The 26,198-nt window shown below is 41.8% G+C and overlaps 1 protein-coding gene across 2 annotated transcripts in view; it reads left to right on the forward strand.

The window, feature by feature from the left end:
* Window positions 1-4,066: 4,066 nt before the first annotated feature.
* NINJ2 (ninjurin 2) overlaps window positions 4,067-26,198 on the forward strand; it is a 39,069-nt gene continuing 16,937 nt past the window's right edge. Inside the window, exon 1 of one of the 2 annotated variants that reach the window (XM_085049409.1) lies at window positions 4,067-4,228. In XM_085049409.1, the coding sequence (XP_084905535.1) occupies window positions 4,196-4,228 (33 nt within the window). In that variant the 5' untranslated portion in view covers window positions 4,067-4,195. Of the gene's footprint in view, window positions 4,229-6,289; window positions 6,410-26,198 lie in introns of those variants that run through there. The other variant, XM_085049410.1, reaches the window with a different exon arrangement.

Genomic DNA, 26,198 nt, shown 5'->3' on the forward strand with positions numbered 1-26,198 from the left:
TTCATCGGAGAAGTACATGTTCATTTATCACCCTCTGGGAGAATTTGCATGTGTGTGTTCCTTGCCTCCAGAGCCTTCCTTGAGATTATTACTCTTCTAAACACCAGGCTGCTCTCTGTGGTTCTCTCCTATAAAAGGTGAAGCTAGTCTGGCCAAGCAGGAACTATAACCCTACCAGTTATTAAGAGGACTAATATTCCTAAAGAAACCACAGAAAATGGGCTTTTGCCTTCCTAGTCACTTGCCTTCACTTTTGCATGCACCACGATTATGCTGAGTTTTGTTTTTCCAAGAAATCCTCCAATGAAACACAGAAAATAGGACCTGGGACAAGAGTGGTTAGCAGGGACACTCCCTGGCTGTCACAAGCAGCCACATCAGGTAATCCTTGAGGCAAACTCAGCAAACTTCACCTCCACTCTGGTTCACTTGCTTGTCCTTGCTACTCTCACTGGCTGATTTCTTCAGGCCATCAGCACTTAGGCAGCCAAGAACCTTCCTCTACCCTCTAACCCAGCATTTTTTCTTGGCCAGTTTATTAATTAGTTCCCGTGCTATTGCTGCATTTCCATCTCTCTAGAGTTTTCCAGTTCAGAAGCTGGCATCAGTATCCCTCTTGGTTTTCATTCTGTAAGGCTAAACAGGTCAGGCTGTATTCTTATCTTCCCAGGGAGTCAGGTGAATGCACCCATGGTAGATCAGTAGAGTTCTTGTCTCCTGAGATAAGAGCAGAGGTTGCCCAAAATTACAGGGTGGAGAAAGAGTGTCTCAAAACCAAACCCAAACCACTTTTGAAATACAAGATGAAGGCCTCGGAAGAGTTGAGAAGTCACCCTGCTAGAAGTGCAGCTGTCCTACAAAACTGTTGCCAGCTTGGATACTCTGAGAGTGGAGAGCAGAGTGGTTTTTGCAGAAATCAGGTGCATTTGGTTTCTCATGAAGCATGGCCAGCTTTCTGCTGCCACTTGTCTCCACTGCATAGAGCTGAAGCCCACAAATTCCAGCTCTTCTCCCCACGTTCCCTGTCAGGCACCAGCCCCAGTGGTGGCACCAGCACTGCAGTGCTCTGGTTACACATCCAGCAGCAATGCTGCTAGAACCGACTTGTCCCCACCCTCCTCCACTCCCAGCTGCTTTTTCCATTTCCCACCGGACGCCCTCCCCACTGCCAGTGGAAGTGTTTGCGCAGTTCTGTGCGGAACCAGGTCAGGGAGCTGCTCCCAGCCAAAAAAATAGCCTGCAACTTTATTTTTCCTTCCAGCTGGAAGAAGTTCTGTCTGGTTTCTTGGGTGGCTGCACAAGCACTTTGGCTGGCATAAGGGAGGAAAGAGGATGGGGGTGGAAATAAGCAGCTCTGCCATGTGAGCTCCTCCCGAGTGAATGTGGCTGATGCACAGAGCCTCCCCTCTGCTCTCGGCTGCCGTGGGCTGATCTCGCAAGGAAAATCACAGACTTGTTTTCCGTCATGCCCCAGATACTCCCCACCCTCCTTTCAAGGAGCACTGCTCTTCCCCCATCCTTCTCTAGCATACATTAGCTGAAAAACTCTCTAATCAATCAACAGCTGTTAGAACAGCCAGGTTTTTAAGGTGTCCCACTTGTCTTATGTTATACAAAAGACTGGAAGAAAGTTCAGGGGCTGTTTAGTCTAAAACTGGTGAGTGCTGCTACTTATGTCACACCATTCCTTCTAGCAGTTGGGCTGCATTTTCTATGCCTGAGTCTTTGGACCATTACAATTCTTGCATTCTTGCATTATAATTAAGAGTTACTGGAAAGATATTTTGAAAAATGTTGTTCTTTTTAATCACATTTAGAAACAAGTATATCTAAATTACTGTGTTCATTAAGGCACTCCTTTCTTGGGCAGCTATTATAATCCACTTTAAAACAAACCCACTCCTCTCTCTTCTCACATTTTTTGGCTCTTAACTTTGCTATCAATGACACAGACAAATCATTTCCAAGAGAAATTATATCATTTGAAGTTTTCTCATTTTAATATATTTGGCTCCTGATACTTCCAGGGTGGCTGCTACAGCCATTACCACTAATACACATTGCAGAAAGACTCATGTTTCCCTGGGAGAGGGCAGTGAGGACCTGGTTTGATTGAAGTACCTAAAAGGACACAGGGGTTACCATAAGTTTTGACTGATTGCTGTAGTTACTCTGAGGGCATAGTACAAGATTACTACTCTTTGCAATACCTCTCTGGAGAGTGTGCTAAAAGGAAGAGCTCCTAACATGGCTTTTAGACACATTCAGAAAAGATAGTTTTAAAAAGACACATTGGTATATATCATGCAGTCCTGACTGGAATCTGTGCTCTGCTAATACTTGTTTATCTGCTAAATGAAATCATAGATACTTCATTCTTGTCCCACCACTAGAAATATTTTGCAGTTGGTTTTATGGTTATGTCACATATAGAAACTCAAAAAACTTTGGCCAGCTTTCATGGGCTGCTTGCTGGAATCCTGTTCACAAAGGACCTGTGCAACATGAAGTCCTTTTAACTCCCAGGAGTGCCTTAACAAACACTGTTGGCACCCACCCAGTGTAAATTATCTATTAATAAGCAACATGTATTTATAACTTGATCAACTATAACATCTTTTTATAGAATACTGTAAAAAAAAAGTAAATTAAAACAGGTAATTATCTATATTAACATCTGTGCAATAGTATAGTCACAGAGAATTTTAGTTAATGTACAGGTTCCTATCAGGACAGCACATCAACAGCAGCAGCAGATGGCTGCATTTGGGGTTAAATGCCCTTCATAGCAAGAAAAAAAGAAGGAAAAAGCTAACAGGTACTGGAGAGTAGCAATGAGTAACCTCTTTCCCCTCACCTCCTCTTCCCTGCAGAATTCAGACAATCACTTCAGTGATAACAAGAAACAGGGATCTTAATTTTCATTCAAAAGTAGGAACCTTGCTGGTGGCTTTTGGTTGTAGGATCAGCCTCATGGTTCCTGATGGGCTTTCAGCCTTAGGCCAAATCCTAAGGATGAAATGAGCTGTAACCTAGCCCTGTTTTCCTGCTTAACACCAGCCCAGTCCCTAAATACATCTCCCTGCTTCAGCTCACACATCTATAAGTTAAAAAAAAAAGCTGTTCAAGAGGAATGCAGAGAGGTTAAATTCATCAGCACTTTGAAATGAACTTGCAGTACTAAGCACTAGTATTTTCACTGCAAAATGAGGCCTTTTGCTGGGAAGCATCAATGCAACAGGATCGTCTACTGACAGACTTGTCAGCACTTTTAGGCAGGCTGGAGTATTAGAACATGCATTTGGCTGAACTGTTTAAACAGAATATATTTCTTACCATACATTTTCTATGCTACTGTAGCTACAGAAATTCTCCTTCAAAAGCCAAAGACGTCTACCTGATTTGCAAGTAGCACAGAGTAGCATTTTCTTTAAAATCTAGAGAATCATTGCTGATTTTTCTGCGTGAGGAACCCACCTAATAATAATATGTTTTTCTACACTGTGACTTGATTCTGGCTGCACACATTTCCATTCCACTGTCATTCACAGTTGTTTTTAACTTCAGCAAAAAGCAAGATTTCATTTCAGCTAAGACCAGACATATCAAATTCAACTGAAAAAAAAAGTGTTGGGGAGGGGAAAGGAAGGGCATTTCGGCTGAGGAGAAAAATGAGAAGAAGGGACTGTAAAAAGAGTAAAGTGTAAATTTTCACTGAAATGTAACGCTATCTCAGCAGCAGCAGGCACAACATCCTGGACCTTATTTCTTCACCCCTTAGTTTTTCATCTGTACATTGTGCTGCGTGCTGGGGAGAGAGGGCAGAGATTGGGATGGCTGCTGTGGCTGCACAGCCCATGCCAGGAACCTCTTGGTACACTGGCTGCATCACCACGTCCCTGCCCAAGTGAGCTCATGGGGCTCAGCTGGCCTCGCAGAGGTAGCAGACATGCAATGAACACGAGTGTCATGGAAAGTCTAAGAGGGGCACTTGTTCCAGGGCTGCCTGGACAAAGAAGAATTGGCTGCCACCCCCTCTCTCGTCCCCCAGCCGATGCCAAGGCGGGCGGCCGCCGGCACTGAATAGCAGGTCTGTTCAGCAGCTGCGCCTCCTGGTCCAGCAGAGAGAGTCTCCGGGAGCACTGAGAGCTCTGTCCTGCTCTGGCTGCTGAGGGACAGACCTGGGGACAGCGGGATGGCCTCGGAAAGGGAGAGCACCAACCCTCACGTGAGTCCTTCTTGGGGAGATAGCCATGGGGAGGAGAAGCGGGAGGGAACATCACCAGTTTGGGGGAAATATCCGCTGCTCCTATCATTTGCTCCTCAGCTTTGGCAGCCAGTTTCCTTTGAAAACTCAGTTCTGCTTTTTTCCTCTGCTGTCCTTTGAAGAAAAATCAGCGGCAAGATGTCTGCTGTGTTCTGCCAAAAGTAGTTACGAGCCTTTTAAACAAAAAACTAAGGGTAAGAAGAGGGATATTACTAAAAAGAGATGCTTTTTAGGGAAGGAGGGGCAGCAGAGGAAGAGATTAGCCTTCAGCCCTCAGAAGGAGGCAGCACACACTCTACAAGCTGCATAAGTCTGATCTATCCCTCATCTCACAAAGCCTTTCTCTGTTTGGCAGAAAGTACTCTCAATCTGGAGAGGAGAAAAAGAAATAAATACAGCAAATACTGAGGGAGTGCAGAGGCCAAGGTTTCCTATGCAGAGTTTATAGAGAAACAAAACTTCTTGGTGAAGCTCTTTCAGTTCTCTGTGTTCCTATTCTGAGTGTTTGTGTTTTTTGAGAAGGGTGTTTCTGGTGCGCAGCGTGCGTTCTCGGAAAGGGCAACTACCCAAGGCTTTGGAAAAAAGAGACTGTTAGAGATGAAATGGAATCAAAAGCCCATCAAATCTCAGAAGTTCAAGTCCAGATCTGCACTTCAGACAGCTGTGGAGAAGGAAAGAATATGAAGCATTGCCTAGGGCACAGCTTCCAGCCCTGAGTAGGTGGCATCAGGGCTGAAATTTTGCAGCTGATTTTTCTGTCTGAAATGGTCTTAATCATCCTTAGACTTCACAGTGGGGAAGTCTGTCTGGGGTCACAAATTTTCTTTCTTTGGCCAATGTCAAAGAAATGAAAATTGTACAATTTGTGCCCTTGGAAATAATCAGGACAATTATCCTTAACTGGAAAGAAGGACTGAGACTCCCCAGAACTGCAGAATGTATCTCACTGAGATATGAGGTGCAGAGCAGCTTTTGAAGACCTAGCAGTAGCTATGTTCAATAAGAGACACAATAAATGAGGACGATGCACAGGTAACTATGACAGTTGGTGAAAATGTACTGTATTAAGGGCTGGGAGAGATAAAGGTAAGGATTTCCTAGAATTAGATAATACGGGGGAAAATATAGACATCATTAAGCCAGGAACTGAGGATAAAGAGAGAGAGAAGAGGACAAAAAATATGCTAGATAAAAAGTCAAATTAACTACTTGTATATTATTAAATCACCCCATTCAATGGAAAGTTTCAGGTCTATCATGAATTTGAAGTCCAGGTAAAATAAATGAAAAGAAATCAGCTTCACTGATTAAAATTCTCATAAACTACTGAAAAATCTGGGGTTTAGAGTTTTCTCTTTCAACCTGTCTTGAGGTTAAATGAAGAGCCAAAAGTGATCACCAGCTTCTTCAGCCTTTACAATACTGAAGTAAGCCCAGAAGGTCAAGGGTTCCTTGAGTTGCAAGATTGAAAAGAGCAGGAAGGTTTCTAGAGCAGGAAGGTGTGGAGTGCTCACTGCTACACAGACTGCCCAAGAATAACTATGCTGCTAAGATTTCCCTTGTGACACCTCCCAGGGAAGCCACCAGGCTGTACAAAACACAGGTGAATGCACACAGATTCCTGCATATTTGTGATGGGGAAATGCACAGTGCTAGGAGAGTGAGTGTTACATACAACCTCCCTTTGTGACGCCTAAAGCCCCTGAACTAAATGAAAATAGTTTGGTTCAGACTCCAAAGGACGTAAAGGCATAAGCTGCAATTGGACCAGGAACTCCTCTGGTTCCTATCTGCTTTCTGAAAACCCACAAAAGAGCAGAGTTGACCCAGTGAGCATCGAGGCATGAGCTTGGAACACCAATCATGCGATTAACACATGAATAGAGAGTGGCTTTTCCAAGACTCATTTATCAAGGAACAAAGCAAGTTGTGGGTACAAGGAGTCTCATGCATACCTTCACTATCACATGTAATTTGACTACAAGCCAACCACTTTATTCTATAAATAAAGGCCTGAGTGAGCCTTCTTTGAGCTCTCCTGGCTAAGCAGCCTGACTGCATGGCAGTGATTTCCCCTTGCACTGTGACGACCCTCAAGGTTGCTCCTCAAAGCAGAGACCTTTTACCAGCAGCATATCTTTGGTAAGTGATTGATACTGCACATAACCTTGTAGTATGGTAACTCTGATTTGTGTCCTGGTAACTTTGATTTTATCTTGGTAATTTTGATGTTTTTTTCTTGGTAACTTCGACTTGTGCCTTGGTAGTTTTGAATCATTGTTCAAATGATTGTGATGTGCAATAACAGAATGAAGCTTGCCATCAAACTGTTTAAGTCATATTTTTACAACATCATATTCAAATCACTTTCACAAATCTCTTTGATGATGATCCTTGAAGTGATCTAAATCCTGATTCATGACAAATTGGTGCAGTTGGCAGAATCCCTAGTCAGGATTCAGGACAATAGCTGAGACAAGCAGAGACTCCTGTCAATGACGTGGCTTGACAAGTGTGAGGTGAGGGGAGGAGTGGGCAGTGGCAGAGAAAAAAAAAAATTATTTTTCAGTGGAAAGTACCTCTAAAAGCCTCTTTTGAGTCCCTGCTCTGAGCAGTGAATGCAGAGCTGGTATCTTCCTGGAAGTTTCCAGCCGTGGGTTTAGGAAAATCTTGGGGGAAATATGCACTGCACACTCTAATGTATGACTCACTCCTCCTCAAAGAGCTCCTGGATGGAGAAGTAGGAACATCATGAAAGTTAACTATGATACAGCACAGAAATAGGAATTTTTATTTATAGAGGGTCCTGTGCCCAAAGTAGTTGTGCAGTACCTCCTAGCATTTCTCACACAACATTTACATGGACAGGCTGGGCAGGTAACTAAAATGAAAACAATGGACCTTTGTCCTCATGTAGGAGACAGCAGGAAGAGGCAATCAAGATTTAAGAAGGCTCTAAGGAGAACTGATCAGTCCCCAACGATTTTTGCTTATTCTGAAGCATGAACAGGAGCTCACTCAGCAAAATTGAAAGTGTCTGTAACAGGACTCCCTCATCCATTGTGTCATCAGCTTGTGGAATTTGCCATCTCCTGGGGCAGGTTAGAAGGTCAAATATTGGAGCAAGCAAACATTGAAAAGAGGTCGAGAGGTCCAGTAACAATATTTACAGTTATGCAAGCTAAAAAAGGTACCTTAAAATCTCATAACCTAATAGCAGGATAAAAATAAATATGCTTTTCAGTTCCCTACAGGCAATGGCACAATTGCTGACCAGACTACAAGTGGTAGCTTGCATTAAAGTAGTTATACACCAGCTCTCCATAAGGGACACCTAGTACTGCTTTTTAACAGCAAGAAATATCTCCCATTAATCCCCTCTCTCCTTTACAAAAATACTCTTGTTCTGTGTGTTTCAAAGGAGTCTGTTTTCCCATTCTGACTTCTAGGGAGACCCACAAAACCTCAAACTGTACAGAGAGAGATTCAAAAAGGAAATGGTGCTGAAATAGAAAATAGGCATAAGACTGTGCATCCTTACCTGATTTATGCCAGCCAGTCAAGTGCTAAGAAAATACATAAAACTGGAATTAAATATTGTAATTAAAAATTTAATTTGGCTATTAAAAGACAAAGCTTTGACATTATTTCGTTTGAATGATGCATTTTTTCTCCCCACACATCTCTATTTGAGGCTTCCAAGTGAAACTTTCACCTTCCTCTATTAAACACCTGCCATGGACAAGAAACCAGGCAGAGACCAGTATCCTGGTGAGGTATAGTAGAGCACATCCTGAGATAGCTGGAATCAGAAAAATACATTTGGGATACAAACAAGATAATCCAACAGGATCCCATCACCAATTTCCTTTTACTTCAGGAAACACGGGTTTATAAATCAGAAGTATGGCTGATTTGTCTGCACTTCTTTATTCTATTGTCCCCTCTGACTCTCACCTCCACCCCTTCCACAGAGATTTGCAGAGGGCAGAAAGGAGGAGGGAGCCATACAGGACAGTTCTTTTCAGCAGCAAAAAAACCATTAAATCTGTTTAGCTGTGTACCTCAGCTGCTGCAGCTCACGATCTGGCATCTTAACACAACCCTGTTTCATTGGGATTGAAGCTAATGTCCCAGCCTTTGAATGGGAGTGACTGAGACAACATCCGTTCCACCACAGCAGCAGTAACCAGGAAAAGCTCTGTGGACAGCTGAAATCAGTAACACTCACACTGCTAGGTCTGTTAGAGCCCCAGATGAATATTGCAGAGCAGAGCAAAGACTGGGGCTGATACTGAATGGCTCCACAGTTTTATTAGATTTATATTTTTATGTTTTCTTGCATGGGTGTTTAAGGGATGTGCACCGGATGAAATGTCATCCTTATTTGTGTTGCAAAAGAGGTTATATACTGTAGGTTGTGTCTTTCTTTTTATAGTTTCTTACTCTTTGGATAAAAAAAAAATTTACAATCCTCTGGGATGAGAAGCAGAAGTAATACCTCACCATTTAGGGAATCATTCATACTTCAAAAGTAAAAAGAGTAAACAGCTAAAATAATCGTTCTGGAAAACAGACCCTACACTGAAATTTTTTGGCAGAAGTTGCTTGGTGAATACCTTGAATGGAAAATACATCTGTGGAAATAAAGACAGGTTTACAAGTAACTTGCAAGGAAAAAAGATTTTAAGTAATTGCAGAGTTTACTTCCAGTGCTCAGTTTTTGACCAGATGTACAGAAGGCAGATTTTAGAAAGGCAGATAAATAGAGTTAGCTATAGGTCTAACTGTGGACTTTTCCAAAATGCCCACAAAACAATTGGAAAGTCCCCCTTAGCACAGTGAATCCCATTTCTCACATCCCACTTTCAGTCTAGACCTGATAAGGGCATGCAGAGAGCGTGTTCACAGCTGGGTTAGACTTTCAGTTTTTTGGTATTTTGTGGCTTTAGCTTGTCCCTCAAGGCTGTGACGTGCTTACAAGTTCCTGGTTTGGGCATGTGTTTGCCTGCTTCTGCCAGCCAGTTTGTACTTTCTAGTTTTCCAGGATCTCTCCTCTCCTTCAGCCATTTCCTAGAATGGTGGCAAAGTGTCTGCTCCACTGACCTCAGGAGCATTATCTGTAATTTGGGCCTGGACAATGAAAGTCTGCTCTGAGAAAGAGCCTTCAAAAAAAAAACAAAAATCTTAGTGCTTCAGAAAAATCCATTTCTTGCAGATCCGAGCACACAAGGAGTGTTGGTTTTGGTGAATAATCATAACCCTGGTTATGGTGGTGGCAACACCTGGCTGGCCAACAGTAAACCCTCCCACTGAGACATATTAGTGAGTAGAAGTCCTCTGCAACATGAAATACCTGTTAAAACACACCTAAATTGGATTTTTCTATTTTTTTGTCAAATAGTTGCCTGCTCAGCTTCATTCCAGCCTGTGCCTGAGAGCTGAACAATGCACCTTCTCCTCTCTGTTTGACACACAGGTACAGCATCTCCCCTCACTGGGCCACCAAAAATGGAAGCCTCCAGTCCAAGTCATAATTTCTCAGCCCTTCCTGTAAAATCTGCATTAATTTGCTATGTTTCTCTTCTGAGAACCAAAAATGGGCACTGCTGCAGGCATACAATGAGCACACACAGAAGTGTGAGCTTCTCCAAGTGCAAAAGGGTGAATGGGCATTTTCACTGCCATTTCCCTATGCCTGGCCTGTGAGTCAAATGTTTATAAAACTGCTTTTGAGAAAAGGCAATACAAGAAATGAGCTCTGCTACTGTAATCTAGACTGCCCCAGGTATGTAAACACAGAACAGAAACATTTGGATTGGACAGCAGGATGATGGAAGGGCTCATGGGCAGAGGCTGCAAGAGCCACATCAACAGTTACCATACACCTTGACACACTCCTTTGAACTAGCCAAGCTATAATTCCTCGTCAAATTACGTGAATCAGATATGTGACTCTGTAATTAGAGCTGTGAAAACCATTATGCTCAGGATCTTAGAACGTTCTATCCAAAATAACCCTTGGGGAAGAAATTTCTCATGAAGCTGCTTGGGTCAAGGTTCAGTGAGTGCTGGAAATTCTGGGGGAATCCTGTTGGCAGGTTTAGAGAAATGAGAACAAGAAAATGAGATAATGTGTTGGTTTGTGGCTTGATCATGCTCTCTTTATTTTTTCCCTAATATTTATGCATATTTGCAGGAGTTTTCTCTTTTGCAGTCACGTAATTGAATAATATTTGGTGAGATTTTAAAGAAGGTCTGAATTCATCACAGACCTTGATTAAGTGAGAAAAATAACTGCTCTTACCAATATAACAAGAGCCAAAGGGTCACCAACCATTCTTCTGTAACCTATGTTTTACTGAAGGAATGTTTCTGCAGAAAATAACAGCACAGCAGTATTCTCCCAGGACTTATGTGAGAACAAAGCTCTGCTGTCCCTAGTTCTCCAAGCGTATTATGAATATTGGTGAATTTAATTTCCCAATCTCCACATGCAGCAAGGGGTGTTTTCCTGCCTGTTTAACAGATATTAAGTCAAGGCAGAGATGGTTAAATGACTACTGAGGTACCCAAGGACACACCAGCAGAAGGTGACAGAAGGAAGAAAGGACTGAGTATTTCTGCATGGGTGAATTGCCATGGAGCAGCAGTGTGTTCTTTGGTCTCATATTTGCTCTCTCTGGCTAAATTCTTAATCTCCTTCAATTTTTGAAGAAACAGTTAAAGATTGATTTAGTCACCAGAGACCACTCTGTTACTTCACACAATGTAAAGAAGAGGATTAACTGGAGCTGTCAATAAGAGACCACACACAATTCCCTCCCTGCTGAACGTTAACTTCAACATCAATTGGAAACAAATTTTCACACACTTTCAAAAGTTCAGGCACACAGCTGTGTTTGCACCTCTTTCTTGCTAGAGCTAGAGTCACCCAACCACTCTGGTGTAGGACAAAACCCCAAAGCCAAAGTGAAACAAGCTGAACTATGTCAAACAGAAATTCTGACTCAGAATGACCATACAGGTTCTTGATGCAACTCTTAAACTTTGCACCTCCTTCTGGCTGATTCAAAATGAAATGTTCCTGCATGTCCCTGTGTGATTTCAGGCTGTGGCCACACAGTTTTTGCTGACTGAAGCTGAAGCAGGGAGGTTCATCCTCATGACCACCATCAATTATTGTTGCTGCCTCAATGTAATGCTCAAAGTAATCACCCTATCAAGACTGTCTGGGCTAGGAAACCAGCATTACTGAGTGTCTAAGCTAACCCAGATCATTGTGAAAGAACTTGTTCAGGGAATATGTCTGGACAGAGACAGAAATAGCAGCTCCTTTAGACAGGCCTTCATCACTCTTACCGCAATGGGATAATTGTTTGAATTCTTGAATATTTCTTAGCTGGGTATGTTAGCTGAAGATCTAGTTATTCTATTACTATCAAAAGACAATAGATATCCAATCTGGGTTCTCCTTAACTTAGTTGTAAAAAATAAGGAAAATAATTATCAAATACAAATACAATAAAAACTATTCCTACATAACACAGCACTTGAGGCTTTTCTCATCTTTTGCCCATGGTGATACCTTGACTGGCAATCCACACTGATCAGGGAGACATCTAGCAAAGGATCAATATGCAACAAGATAATACAATATGCTGCTGTTTCCTTTTAACCGAAACAGATTTGAACTCCATCTTCACTTGCTAGATTCCTGGGAGCTGACTCTGGACCAATTCCTTAGCCAGCCCCCGTTTTTGGCATGTGGTTGTGAAAAAGTTGCCGAAGGGAGTTGTGTCAAAGGGCTTTTGCTTCTCTCTTAATGGTTCCACGTAGAGTCTGAAGGAATCTGAAGCGCTCACGAAATGTGGTTTTCCCTCTGGTGTTTGCTGTTCAGCTGGCTCAGCAGCTCAGCCATTTAAAACCATTGTGAGTGGATTTAGCACTTGTGAAATAATGCTGGCCTGTTCAGACCCAGAGAGGGATGGGCAAAGTCCACTGGTACAACAAAAGCCCCTCTTACCTCCTTCAGCTATGTGGAGCCAGGGTGCAATGGAATTTGAAGGAGAAAACTACTCATATCCATATTTCACCCAGATATTGGGTGAAAGAGATATGGGCCTAACAAAATAAAAAAAAAAGCTAACACACGTTCAGAGGAAGGAATTAATTCCGTATTCCAAAAGCAAAAAAAAAAAACCCAAAAAAGAAGAAAAAGTCCCACACCAAAACAAACACAGCAAAACCCCACTAAGTCAGGGAGAAAATCATGAAGGAGAAGGAAAAAAAGAGGAGCACTGCCCCAGAAGAGAGCTCCAGCGGGGTGTATTCCATGAAATCACAGACTATAAATGCTAGAAAGCCAAATGGGGGGAACAGATACAGAGAACACAATCAGGGAGGTTTCTGTCCCCAACAACCAGAGAAGGTGGAGCACCCCATTTCATCCTGGTCTGAGCTACTAAGTATAGCAGGAGATGTGTTTCATCTCTGAGCTGATCTAATGCCCAATTATTCTGCTGAGACCATAAAGAAAAAAAGAGATAACAGGCATGCTGTAGATCTGTATCTTTGTGCAGAGATTTGAGCTCAGGACCAGGCTCAGACAGGCAGCTCAAGAGCAGATGGCAACAGGTCTTGGTGGCTACCAATTAGATTAGCTTTTGCCTAGTGATGTTGAGGATCTCTCTGATTCATTGCCAGTGTCCTCTGCACTGCCTCCAGCCATCACCCAGAGTTACTGACCAGGGACAGCCTCATGGTGTTCACTTTTTTGGGCCATGACAAAATGGCAGCTCCCTTGCAGGTTCCTCCCTGGGAAGGGAGATGGGTTTGGGATTCAGATGGAGGTGGTGAACTCAGGTGTTTATGGGCAGGGTGGAGCAGGGCCATTCCAAAGAGCTTCCTCTTGCCTCACTCACACAATGAACAAACAGGGACATTATCTCTCCTGGGGGAGCAGCTGGCTCAGTTGCTTGGCCAGATGCAGGGAAAGGTGTCCCTGTCATCGCCAACAGCAAAGAATAGCTGAAAAATAAAAAGATGCATCGCTCTGTGGCTGCAAATGATAACAATACATTCCTCTTTATTCGGATCCAAAAGCAATTTTTTTCTTCCTTTGTTCCCCTCCCAGTGTTTTCCTATCTGATGACAACTTGTTTCTCAGCTAGAAGCCCAGTCTGTTATTAGTGTGCCTAATATAATTTTTATGTTCCTCCCTTTTTTTTTTTTGTTTTACATATTATCAAATGACTTATGAAAAGCAAAGTTCAGCCAACTAAACCTCAAAGGAGTTATGCAAGAGCAAGTAGCACTGAGCTTTACCACAAGCCCTGTACATCAAACATGTATGCCCATGGAGTGATAAATGTGTTTATGGAGTACACTGTGGATATACAGAGATGCAGATATGGCTGGGGGATGCTGTTCCCAGTGGCTCTCCCTACATCAGAAGACACTGTCTCTAGTCCTACTCTTGACCTCTCTGAGAACTGAGGGACACTATCTGGCCAGAGAAACTCCTCCAGCTGTATCAGTCAATTCCATACAGATGATACAATTCCATACACATGATACATTTGTACCCTGCACACTCACAAAGTACTTCTCTCTTGTTATCATCTGCTCAGTGGGCGTAATTGTCAGCTGATTCAGCAGAAATAAGAGCAATACTTGTGGGAAGTCTGTGGCAGGATCAGCCAAATACACAGGCAAAGAGAAGGCTGTGATTTACTGATCAAAATCTTTGTGTGGAAAGATCTATGTCCTTCAAAGGCTCTCTTCTCCTTTTGGTGCATTGTGAAGGACTGTGTGACTCCTCTAGGTTGGGCTGTAGATGATATTTTGGGACCCAAAATTGTGGGGATATTGTATCTGTTACAAGCAGCATCCAGTCTGCTTTTTGCCCAAGGCACACGTGTTACATACATACAGACAGTCAATGCTAACATGTTGATACCTGTGAGCAGAGGGAAATTCACATTCTGTACTCAGGTGCTGCAGGAGCTGAGGTGTTGAGATGATGTGGGGAGGGCAGAAGATGGAATACAAGGTAAAAGGTCTTCAAAAGGCCCAAAGAAAATGAGACTATTTGGTGCCATGGTCAAGGACTGAAGAGAACAATTGCAATGATTTCACTGAATATTTATCTTCTGTCAGGTAGGGATAAATACATATTAAAAGCCACTGGTCATGATTATCATAATAATAGATGCAAAAAACTTTCTTTTGCCCACTTTCTCTGGTCATACCAGTAGCTGTGTCAGAGTATCAGGGTGGCCAAACAGAATATGAGAAGAATGAGAAAAAAAAAAGAGGCAAACTGGCATTTCTTTTTGTTGGGTCTTGTTTGAGGGTTTTTTTCAGGAAAAAAAAAATGCAGTGAGTGCACAGAAAGGCACCACAAAACCCCAGGACTACTGCAAAACATATTGACAGTAAAGCTGGTGAGCTCTGCTGGGGAGGCAGAAACCCAGAAAGGAAGAGTGTGATCAGTGTGAATAAACTATAGGGATAAACTCTTTAATCACTTTGTGCTAGGTATGTGTTAATGTTTCAATGCATAACCAAAACTGGGGGCTAATATAAGCTATCTGTCTAAGCCCAAAACTGCCCTTCCAACACAGTCATGCAGTGCCCAGTCTGCCCTACATGCTCCAGGATTTTTCTTCCTCCTCCCTATCTCTTTCATCCTCCCTCAAACATTCTGGATTTCATTTGGACACAGCTATTTGGCTATCCCCTGACAAGAATCCAGCTTTGGTACACCACACAGATTGAGTGAACCCCACTTGAAATCCAGAGCATTTGTTCTGCATCAGGGGTTCCCAGTTCTTCTGTCCCTTGTCCATCTTGAAGGGAGAAACTACAGGATAAAACACTAGGTTCACTGATAAAGGAATCAGAAGACACTTCAGTTCTCACAAAGTTTTGTTTTCCCACTCCAAAAACTTAACATGTTCAGTGTCTGAATGTGATGTTTTCTTCAGAATGAGACTGTGTTTGCAGATTTTGGGCATTCAATTGCCAGAGAAATGGTTATTCTGCTTTAATCTCCTCCCATTCCTATTCTGGCTCTGAGGTATTTGCTTCCCCCACACAGTTCCTAGGAAAGCCTCATTTGCTACACCCCTTTGCAAAGGTCTCCCAAAGCAACATCTACTCAGGAGATCTCTGAAAAACACAATTGTCACTAAGGAGATTTGGGTCTCCCCTCAATTTCTGCCATGCTGTACTATAGCTCCTCATTATCAAGTTAGCTCTTAAAGGTTCTTTGTCTCTGCAGGGTTGAAAGTTGCTGACTGAATGTCTGGGTCCAATTTTCCACCAGTTTTCCTTCAACTGGCCATTCTCAGCTATGCTAAGTGTTTGCATAATGCTGCAAGATCATTCACATCAATCTTATTTTACATTTTGAACCTGTTTTGCAAAGGGGTTAATGAGAAAACAAAACACAACCTGAATAATAAGTCACCAGAAAAAAACACTATCCTAATCCTTTAATATAGAGCCAGAACAGCAGTTCTTTTCACAGAGGGAAGAGGATGGACATTTTTCTAATCTGAGAATGTAATTCCCAGGGACAGTGTATGAGAAAACAGCAGTAATCTACAGGACACCCAGGAACAGTTGTTGAAAGATTCCCAGGGTGTTACTTTTGGCAGGACATCAGGTTCCAATAAAACCCTCTGAAAACACTAGCCTAACAACAACAATAATAATAATAATATTTTACACAGATGAAGAGTCTTTTATCTATGGCTCACTGCAAATGATGAACGAGCTTCTTGAGGAGGGGTGAATGAGACTGATGCTCCATAGATAGTGCCACTGATTTGGTGATTTAGAAGATAGGTCTTTGTGTACAGACTGTGAGAGGGCACACAGAAAGAGTTAACATGTATAGGCAAGCTGGGGAGCATTCTTTATGGTGAGCTTACACAGGCATTGCAATGTATTTTTCAATGTTTTCAGTAAATCAAGTGCTGACATTCCACATGCACAACCTGAGCACCTGTACACAAATCAGGTAACCAATGATTACTTTGTGCAAATACACAGAGTACTTGGTGAGTTCATTCACAGCTACTTGACTCTAAAATGAAATTCTATATTCTAGGCTTCAATTTCTGCTTGGCATGGCCTGGTGTGTTTTCTGAGAGTAGTCTGCACTTTAAACATGTATATAACCATCAGTAAGTGTATGAAAAATTATGGACTAGAGGTAAGAGATTGGTGCAGGCTGCTTGTGAACTGCTAGAAGTTTTGGATCCAGACTTTCACTTTGCACTGTGAGCTCATCTCTGCAGAGGAGCCATTGCACAGTGTGGCTACCTTTCAAAACCCCTGAAATTCTGCATCACTCTGGGCCACATATGAATCTCAGCCTATATTTCATATGCCATACAGTGAAGATGTTGCTTGTGATGTCACAGTGGCAAAACTTGCAGTGAAATACAGCTTCTACTGCATCTTTAACAGTTTTCATGGCTGACCTGGATTGCACGTGACTTTTTGGCATGAATATATCATCAAATGTTGCTGCCCTGACCTTACCTAAGTGACCTTAAGAGGACAACATATATTGAGATAAGTGGTTCCTTTCCTCAGGGTCTCTCAGTTTGTATTTTCACAGGATATCTTGCTCTTTGTAGCCACTTTCAGAACCAACATCACTCTTATTTCCCAGCCCAGCACTCTCCTCAGACAGTAAAAGCTGTTGAGTAGTCATTGTCTGTGCCTGGAGCACACAGACACTGAAATTCCTACTCACTGCATACAAGAAGGAAATTATGAGAAACAAGTCATATTTCCTCTGTGTCATACGGGTAGCAACAATAGCAACGAAGGTTTTGTCAACCCACCCCCAGTCTAAATGGTGACTAACAACCAGAAAGATTAGATATCAGGATGATCTAACAGCCTGCTTCTCCCAAAAGGGGGAAGCCCTGCTCCACTTCAGCCTGTGACCCTTTGCTCCTTCCTTATCTCCTGCTCCCAGAGACACATCCCACCTTGCCCTGGCACTGCCATTTGCCAAACCTTTCTCACAGACAATTCACCTCAATTTTTTTTTATTTTTTTTTTTTTTAGTTATTTTAGCTTATCTTATTGAGCTGGATTGGCTCAGAACAGGGTCTTAGCAAAGCAAAAGTGCAAGAGAGCACAACACTCACAGCAGGAGCATTTGTCTGGACTCTTAGATCACCGTAGCTACCAGGTGTAACCCTCAGAGTTGTACAGAAGATACTCTGTGGCTGCAAGTTTCACTTTTTTCTTATTGATGACCATAGCTACTTTCTGAGATAATTCAGTCAAATCAGGAAGCGGATTAGCAGAATAATTGGTGTAATTCAGAAATTGTATTCAGCTGCAAATGCAGAAGAGAGAATAATTCTGTCCTCTTTGGCTGTATTATACAATACCACAAAAGAATGAAGAAGGGTAATTAGAATTGATGACACACAACTGGAATAGCTTTTCTGGGTTGAACATACCACGATGGCAAGGCATCCCATCCACTAAGAGCTGTGTAATGCTTTACTCACTATCAGATTTACCCACATGGCTTCTCTGTGGCTTCAAACACATCTATCACTAGGCTAAAATACAGAGAAGCTCACCAAGCATCATGAGTCACTGCAGCCTCCAAGTCCATTTTCCGTGTCCAGTTTTGCCTGCCCTAGACCTGGAGGGCACCTTGTCAGAGTCCTTGGAGGAGCTTCACCACCATTACTGGAGTGTCTTTGCCTCCCTGCCCATGCATAGGCACTTGTCCCTTTTGCCACTCAATTCCTGCAGAGAGGTGACAGATGTGCAACTGCTATTGCTAGACACACATTAAAAGTTTACAAACTGCTCTGAGCAGCTGTATTTGGAAGCTGAATTCTGAGAAAGTGAACTGCTCCCATCTTTGCAGGTTTTGCTTTTGAACAGCCCAGTAGTTACGGTCAGAGATTAGAGAGATTTTTGTGGTGTTAAAAGAATGTTTTGGAATTTCTTGTCCAGCCATCTGCCCTCAAAACTTAGCAGATGACTCAGTAGCTCACCTCCATTTGTTACTGAGCTAAAACTTTTATCCCCTCGGCTTCTTGTGAAGTTCCACTCTGTATCTTTTCAGAAGCAGAGCCTGTTCCGATGTGAAAGAACAAACAACGTGGGAAGCACAGCTCAGAACTCAAGTTTTCTAAAGCTCTCCTGTTAAATTCCCTCTGAGCTCATGTGCACGTACCCACAGAGGCATTTGCACACATAAATCACTGCTTGCTTACATCTGGCACACACAAAGAGCACGCTGCTTGGCACACTGTTTACATCTGCTTCAATACTGACTGCAGGCAGGTCTGTGGAAAAGTTTGAAGAAATTTCTTTATAATCACGAGACACAAAACATGACTGTGTATTTTGTTGATATTCTCTGTGTATCAGGCTCACTGTTGCCTGCTGCTTCCTGATGGAGTTTCTGCAGCTTGGCACCCATGGGATTATCAAAAGAGGTGCTCATCATTCTTGGCAAGTAGAAAAGCTATTTCCATATCCCAGGTGTTATTTGCTTCCCTTGCACAGGTTTGAAGCAGTACTTAAAAATCATCACAGTTTGACCAAGCTTCAATTTCAAGAAAAGCAGCAAACACCATCTTCTCCAGACCACACCATCCTGCCCAGGCTGAATAGTTTTCTGCAGCCTCTCAGAAGCAGCTCACTATTTTGCTTGCATATTCAGCCCCAAATATAGAAGACTATATTTGACTAGACTATATGGCTAGAGAAGTTCAAACTAAAAATACCAATCCCATGCCATACCTAAGTTACTTTTACTACCTTGTACCAGGAGAAGTGCACATCAAGTGAATTTTTCAGAGCGGTTTGTGAAAATTCCTTTGTAGTACAACATTGATCGTATCTCTTTCAGCTGCAATTTTTTTCCCTCCTGCAAGTGGGTCAGATTCCTTCTGAGTCCTAAACAACAGCTTTTGAGAAAGGAATATTTCTGTTACTCTTAACCTGGAAATTTACAATCTGGTCAGAGCTGCCTTGGAGTTATGCAAGTCCAGATCTGTTCTCCTTTCATAATTGTCTGCCATGGTAACAAAGAGGGCAGCGCCATGTCTGGTCCCTCCAGCTCTGTACTTGTGCCAAAGATAACCAGTTATACTGGCATAATTAATTTTGATGCATTAATAGCACAACAGTTTTTGTCTTTACCAGCCAGAATATTTGGCAAACGTAATTTAACAAAGTTTTTTCCCTCTGCTAAGAGGGAGAACGATCCCTGATTTTGAAGAACGGGAGAGGAATCTTCATTTAGGGATTAATCATCACTTTGTAACTCCTGCAAAATTCACACTCCAGGCTCTGATTTAGTTATACACAATCGCTCTGGCTCACTAATTAAGAATAACATGGGTATTAGCCTTTCTTCTTTTCAGATTTTAAATTGCTGATTTAAACCTTCTCTCAGTGTGAGAAGCATTTCTAAATATCTGAAGTGTAAAACAGCAAGGACATTTGCATCTCCAGCCAAACCCACAGGGGTTGAAAAGAGAGGCATGATTTCCATTCAGTACCTCTGCCTATAACCTGGAGGACACCTGGAACTCTTCAACCTCCACTCCAGGAGAAAGGGACTTCTCTCCTGAGGGTATGAAGCAGATTCACAATTTGCCTCTATTTGTTGTCACTGAGGGGGCTTGAGATTGAAATTATCAATTCCCCCCTATTTATTGTACATGAGACAAAGCAAGAAGTACTCCAGAGACACATGAAGCTGACACTTACAAAGCCTTTCTTGGTCTTTCACGCAAATTCCTAACAGCTACCCTGCTTTCCAGTTCATGTGGGTTTTCCCAACTATCCTGAGTCACAATAAATAGTCCCAACTATTTGGTGTGAGCTGAAATGAAAGGAAAATGGTTTCTCCATCTTACTTAAGATAAAACAGAAAAATAACTTTACTTTTTAACTCTAAAGCAGATTTCAATGAGTCCCACCTACTCATCAGTACCAATAAGGCTACACTTAGGGTAGGAAGAAGAAGATTTACAAGGGTCAGTCTACCACATCTGCTGGATATTAGTTTAGTCCTTTACAAGAGAAGTTAGACAGTGCTGCTGAATGGCAGGGGTGATAACTCATCTTAGCCTGATTAAGGCAACATTTCTTCTAATAACTTCTTATTAAGAAACATGTGATTAACTTTGACTTCAGTACTCTGTAGAAATTTATGACTTTCCTGATTCCTTTGAGCCTGATTTGATAGCAGTTTTGAATCATGAAATTTGATGCCAGCTTTGATTTTGTTGCATTGATAGCTTTTTTCCCCCCCAAAAGCTCTTTGTTCACTACCAATCTCTTTACACTACCAAGGCTTGCTCATCTCTTTGTACCTGCAGAATCTCTTTCGAATAACAACAATAAAAAATGGAAGCACACTACTTGCTGTACCAAACCAAAGCTCCCAAGAACACATGGCAACGTGGAAAACACAGAGATGTGAGCAAGAGGAGATGGATGATAAGCCCAGAGGCAGTGGCAGAATGAAGCTTGGGCACAAGGAGCACAGGAGCAGGGCAAGCCTGGAGGCACCATTAGGCAAATAAGGCACATTCAGCCCTGTCCCCATCATGAGGGGTTCCACAGGGAGCCACGTGAGCCTTTTCTGATTGACTTTGATGAAGGGATGCTGGAAGTAGATAGTTAAATCATTTCAGCTGGGACATCCTCAACACACAGCAAACATTCCCACTGGAATGATCTGCTCCTCCTGGCTCCTCAGTGTCAAGACTCAACAGGAGGTTGACTGAAAACTCATTCTAAAGATGATTGTGGTATGTGGGGTCCTGGGGGGAAATGGTGGGGGAGCAGATCTTACTTTACTCCTCAGGAACTTTTAAACACGTGTGTGAGGTTTGCACACTGCATAACCTCCTGCCACAGTAGGAGAAATGGTTTGGAGGGGTCTTTGGGATGGAAAGAAATCAATAGAATGAGAACAATTTTTACTGGGCACTGCTATTAGATTTCCTTGTGGTCTGTCTTTCTATGGGAGCCTGGATTCCCAAAGGAAAAGAATTGCCAGGAAGGTCCTTTCTGTGCATTTTTCCAGGTAGCTGCAGTAATTTCTTTCATATGGAGATGTCATTTGCACGAGGCAGTGATTTCTCAGTCAATTCAAGATTATATCCCTGAGAGTGCAGACTTGCAAGCTCTCCAGAAACACAAGGTAGCTCGAATGGGGCTGCTTGCTCATTTAACTGTCAAATATAGAGCTGATGGAAGAAGTGCTTTCTCCATTTTCCTCTCCATTCCTAGGTGTACTCCAAGGGATTAAATGCATTTTTCAAAGTACTCATGCTCTGCTTGCAGTAGTAGCCATCCCTTCCCCTAACTGCAGCTGGAAAAGCTGAGATCCACTGCAGTGATTCTGCTAACATTCCAGTGACCTGACTATCCACAGGGACAGAGTATTTTTGATAGCAAGCCCTTAATTCTTCATCCTGCAGACCCAGCTGGTCCACAGAGGCTGACATCATTTGACCACAAAATATAATGCTAACCACCGAGTTTTTTGCCAAAATATAATTTGATAGCTGAACACATTAAAATTTCTTTTGGAGTCAGTCCACTATATGTGCTATTATTCACCAGTGGCATGCATTCAATGTCTCTATGCAATCAGCCAGTAGTCTTTTTCTGTGGATATGTTTGCCAAGATGAAAAACAAGAAAAAATTTAAACCATTTTCAATGTGTTTCTAACCGTTGGACTATGTTTTCTGAACCACATTGTTGAGTTGTGACCTAAATCAATGAATATTCTCCTGAGCAGCAGCTCTTCAAACAGTTATTCTCCATTTTCTTTTTTGATTATGATCTGTAAACTATTGAACATTAATATTATCAGGTGGGGCTACAAATGTGGACAATCTGGGTTCATTACCAAGCAGGTCATAAAGGAAGTTATTTCTTCCCCTGTAGTCTGCAATGATTTTAGAGTCTTTTTTGGAATGAAGAGTACTTTTTAAACAAAAAAAAGTCTATCTTTCTAAATATATGCTGGTGTTGCTATTGCCAGTTTGACAACTGTGACATAGAAACATTTCACAGGAAATTTGGGGGGTTTTTTTGGTTTTATATTCTTTTTTCCCCAGGCAGCTCAGAGTCCTGAAAGAGCTGCTGATGAAATATTGAACAAGCATTGTGAACATCTACTTGCAGCAATATAACAGCTCAGCTATAAGTTTTAGTCAGAAAAATAATCTCGATATGGAATAGTTTTCCACTGAAAAAAGTTCTGAGGAATCTTTTTGAAACTGTGCAGAGAATAGCAAAATTTGTGAAAGTTTTCCATCTAAATGTTTCAGAATGAAACAATTAATCTTTTTACTCTGAAATAGCTCTATGTGTTGCATTTGATTCACCTGGTATTTTACGTTACAAAACATTTAAAATATTTTTGGAGTAGTTGAACCATTTTCTCCCAACATAATACAGGAGATTTTCCCCTTTTAACTTCTCTTTCCCAGACAATTTTGAAGCACTTAGCATCATCCTCCCAGATCAGAACAAAGCAGACTGAATGTACCCAAGTAATGAGTGCACATTACACACTTTTCTCTGGATCTGAGCCACACAAGGTCTGGATCAGTTACAGCTTTCTGCTGAAAAGCTTGGCTCTTCACCTCAGGCTGCAGGGACTCACATGAGCAGCTTTGGCCATTCTCTGGTCAAGGCTTCAGTGTCAAAGCTTTGGCTACCACAGCAATTTACTCACTGAATTCTGCAATTCTAGTGCTGGTCAGACCCACTGAGTGTGTGGTCTCAGTAAACACAGAGCAGATTCCAAACTCTGTAGCAAGATATGTTGAACAAACATTTTGTACCTATATTACACTGATTTAAAAAATAGAGGAGTTCAGATTTTATGAGACTGTTGTGTGGAGGATTGAGATTTTCTGCATAAAATGTTTCCCTTTCTTGATCCTGAAAAACAGAGGAAGATCTAAATGTGGTCAGTTATCAGCTATGTAATTATTGATTATATGTAACTCCTGGTTGAGATGCAAGTCTTTTCCAGCAGAACAGAACAGTTTTATTAACTCCACAAGAAATTCAGTGATGGTTGCTAAAGCATGGAATTGAGGTTGTTCCAGGTAAATGCTAGCATGGGTTGGATATTCACCAGCCAAAACCAGCTCCAAAATCCAATCTTTAGAGAAATGTACTTTGTCATCATCACATGGCAAGGTCGTTAAAAGCACCCCTGATTTTGGAATCTCTTCAATTTGCACATTTTGGCATCAATATCCTGATCCTACAATCTGTTTGAACAATGATAAACAGGTTACTTGGTCAAACTGAAGAACTGACTAAGTCTAAATTTACCTGCAGTGCAATAGACTGGTGGAATTGCTGCTATATCAGCACCAGAGCTGACTCAGGTTCACCAGTGTACAGCAATACATTTCAAAAGTTTAGGAAGAGAAACAGATACTCATGAGTCCTTGGGGATCACTGAATTATTCAGTGTTGCCTCTGAGTAAGGCTGATGCTGCACCACTTGGCTGCTTCTGTACTGAATCCAGTAACTGGTATTTGACTGGAGCTTGCGAAGGTGTCACCTCTTGATTTAAAGATTTCAAGAGATGCAGAATTTGCCTCCTCTTTTAGCAAGTTATCTCCCTGTCCTCATTTTCAATTTAAACTTAACCTCAATTCAGCTTCCTGTTAGAGGGGTTTGTATGCATTCTCCAGCAATATTACAAAGTTGGTTTAGTAGCTGCTATTTTATTAAATCTGAATTAATTTTCTTTTAAGCAGGACATCTGGATCTGTTTCCCATTGCAAGGCATTTAATAGCATCTTCAAAATTAGTATGGCTTTTTTTTTATTTCCTGTGCACTCTACAGATTTCATAGGTTTCTCAGCTGTGAGCAAGTTTCTCATGTCATTGTGATATTAAACAAATTAATCTCATGAACACAGCTCTGCTCCTTTCATCACTGTGGAACTGCTAAGTCTCACAGCAAGCTCATGTTCAGTGCTATTTCCATCAGGATCCTTAAATCCATTTCTGAAACACTGCCTTCCAGTTGGATGGTTCTTAATGCTCATAAGCTGTATTTCTCTTGTACCTAGCAATGATTAGAGAGACTGGATATGAAGAATAGTTACAGTAACCCTTATTATTTCATGCCCTATCAATGCAAACTGACCTGGCAAAATTAGCTGGCATATGGCCATGATTAGGATCAAGTTCCTCCTTCACACTGGCTCAGCTGAGGCTGGTTTCACTTTGTGACACACAAAGATAAATGATCCCCTCTTGCCTTCCCAATCTCCACCAATAAATAGGAATAGATTTTGGTTAAATAGCATTAGTTTCACTTGCTCCCTTAGCCATATTTGCAGCCCCATGGCCCACATGCCCTCTGTCACAGGCTGCCTCTCACAAATCCTCTCCTCCAGGCCTGCAAGGGTCTTTTATAACACTTATTTTAAGCCAGCTTTGGGCTCAAGAAATTACACAGATAAAAATACTGAACTGCCTCAGCAGCAGTCAACACATCAATCCTAATTTGGATGGTTCCAGCTCCAGCACTCAACATCTGTGCCAAATCCAGCTATAGCACCAGCTAATTCTGCTCCCCAGAGCACATCACTGGGGCTGATAAAGGGCAATAAATCTCACAGGGTATCACTGAACACAACGAATATTTTCAAATATTTTCTGACATAAAATAAAAATGCCCAAAAAGCCAAACCCACTTAACACTCGGAAAAATATAGTCTATTCCCTTTCCTGCTTTACTAGCTGAATCCCATATCAAGCTTTCTCAATATTTGCCCTCTGCTATCAAAGAAGCTGAGCCAGGATTATTGAGGTCATCTTGCTTTGCCTCTCTCTGAGTTAACTCCCCTCTAGACTCAAAAGTTTCCTTATTGCTCAAAGACTTATTACAAGTTAGCAAGAGAAAGCTGTGCACCTCACACAGCTCTTTGGCTTATCTGATGCTGTTTGGGCACTCTGGGGTTTATTTTTTTATTCTTTTGGTTGCTGTTTTTCATCTTTCATGGCTATTTGTGAGGGTTGGAAAGTATTTCTGCATTCCCATGATGCTTGATTACATCATCCTGATTCTCTTTAAGCACAAAAGAGAACTACTGAGTGTTTCTGCTGTTCCTGGATCATTAAAACTCTCACTACCTTCTGCTAAGCAAGTGAGCCATACTGTTGTTAGAAATTATTTCACTGCTGTTACCCTTTAAAATGCCTTGCTGTCCTTAGGCTGCAAGGTAGAGGTTTCCTTTGCTCCCTTTCAAGTCTTTTCCTTCTTTCTATTTCCACAGGCTCTAATTTACATAATTGCTGCCTACTTCCTCTTTCTTCTCCTCTTCCCCATTTATCTGATATATTTTTAATAGCTGCCTTTACTTCCTCACTTAATAAGGAGGTGCTGCTAACCAAAGATGTCCTCGTTCACGATTATGAAATTGTGGTTTTTAGTCATCTAGTAAACTTTCCTAGAACAATTTCCAGTTTCCATTCACATTTTCCTGTCTAAAACTTGCAATTTCTGTCTGAGTTTCTCTCCCCAAACTCATTCATTCATCATTTTCTTGGTTGCTGTGTGAAATAGGCCATTGGGAGCATCACACACAGGACTAGACAGAGATGGAGAAAACAGACTGGAAAGTAACTTTTTTGTCTTTCCTCTGACTAGTTAGAAGCAAGATGGAAAGTTCTTCACTTAACATCCTGACAAGTAAAAATGAGATTATTTTCAATGTCTCTTCAGAATATGCTGGACTAGAGTTCAGTTCTGGTTGTCATTTAGTTTAATTACTGAGTCATTACCAGGAATTACTAAGCTTGCACAGGCAGTCTCTTTTCTAAGAATTAACCAGCTCTACTCAGTCTGAAAATAATT

The sequence above is a fragment of the Lichenostomus cassidix genome, chromosome 1Ab, assembly GCF_008360975.1.
Source record: "Lichenostomus cassidix isolate B80296 chromosome 1Ab, HeHo_3.0, whole genome shotgun sequence".
NCBI classification, from domain to species: domain Eukaryota; kingdom Metazoa; phylum Chordata; class Aves; order Passeriformes; family Meliphagidae; genus Lichenostomus; species Lichenostomus cassidix.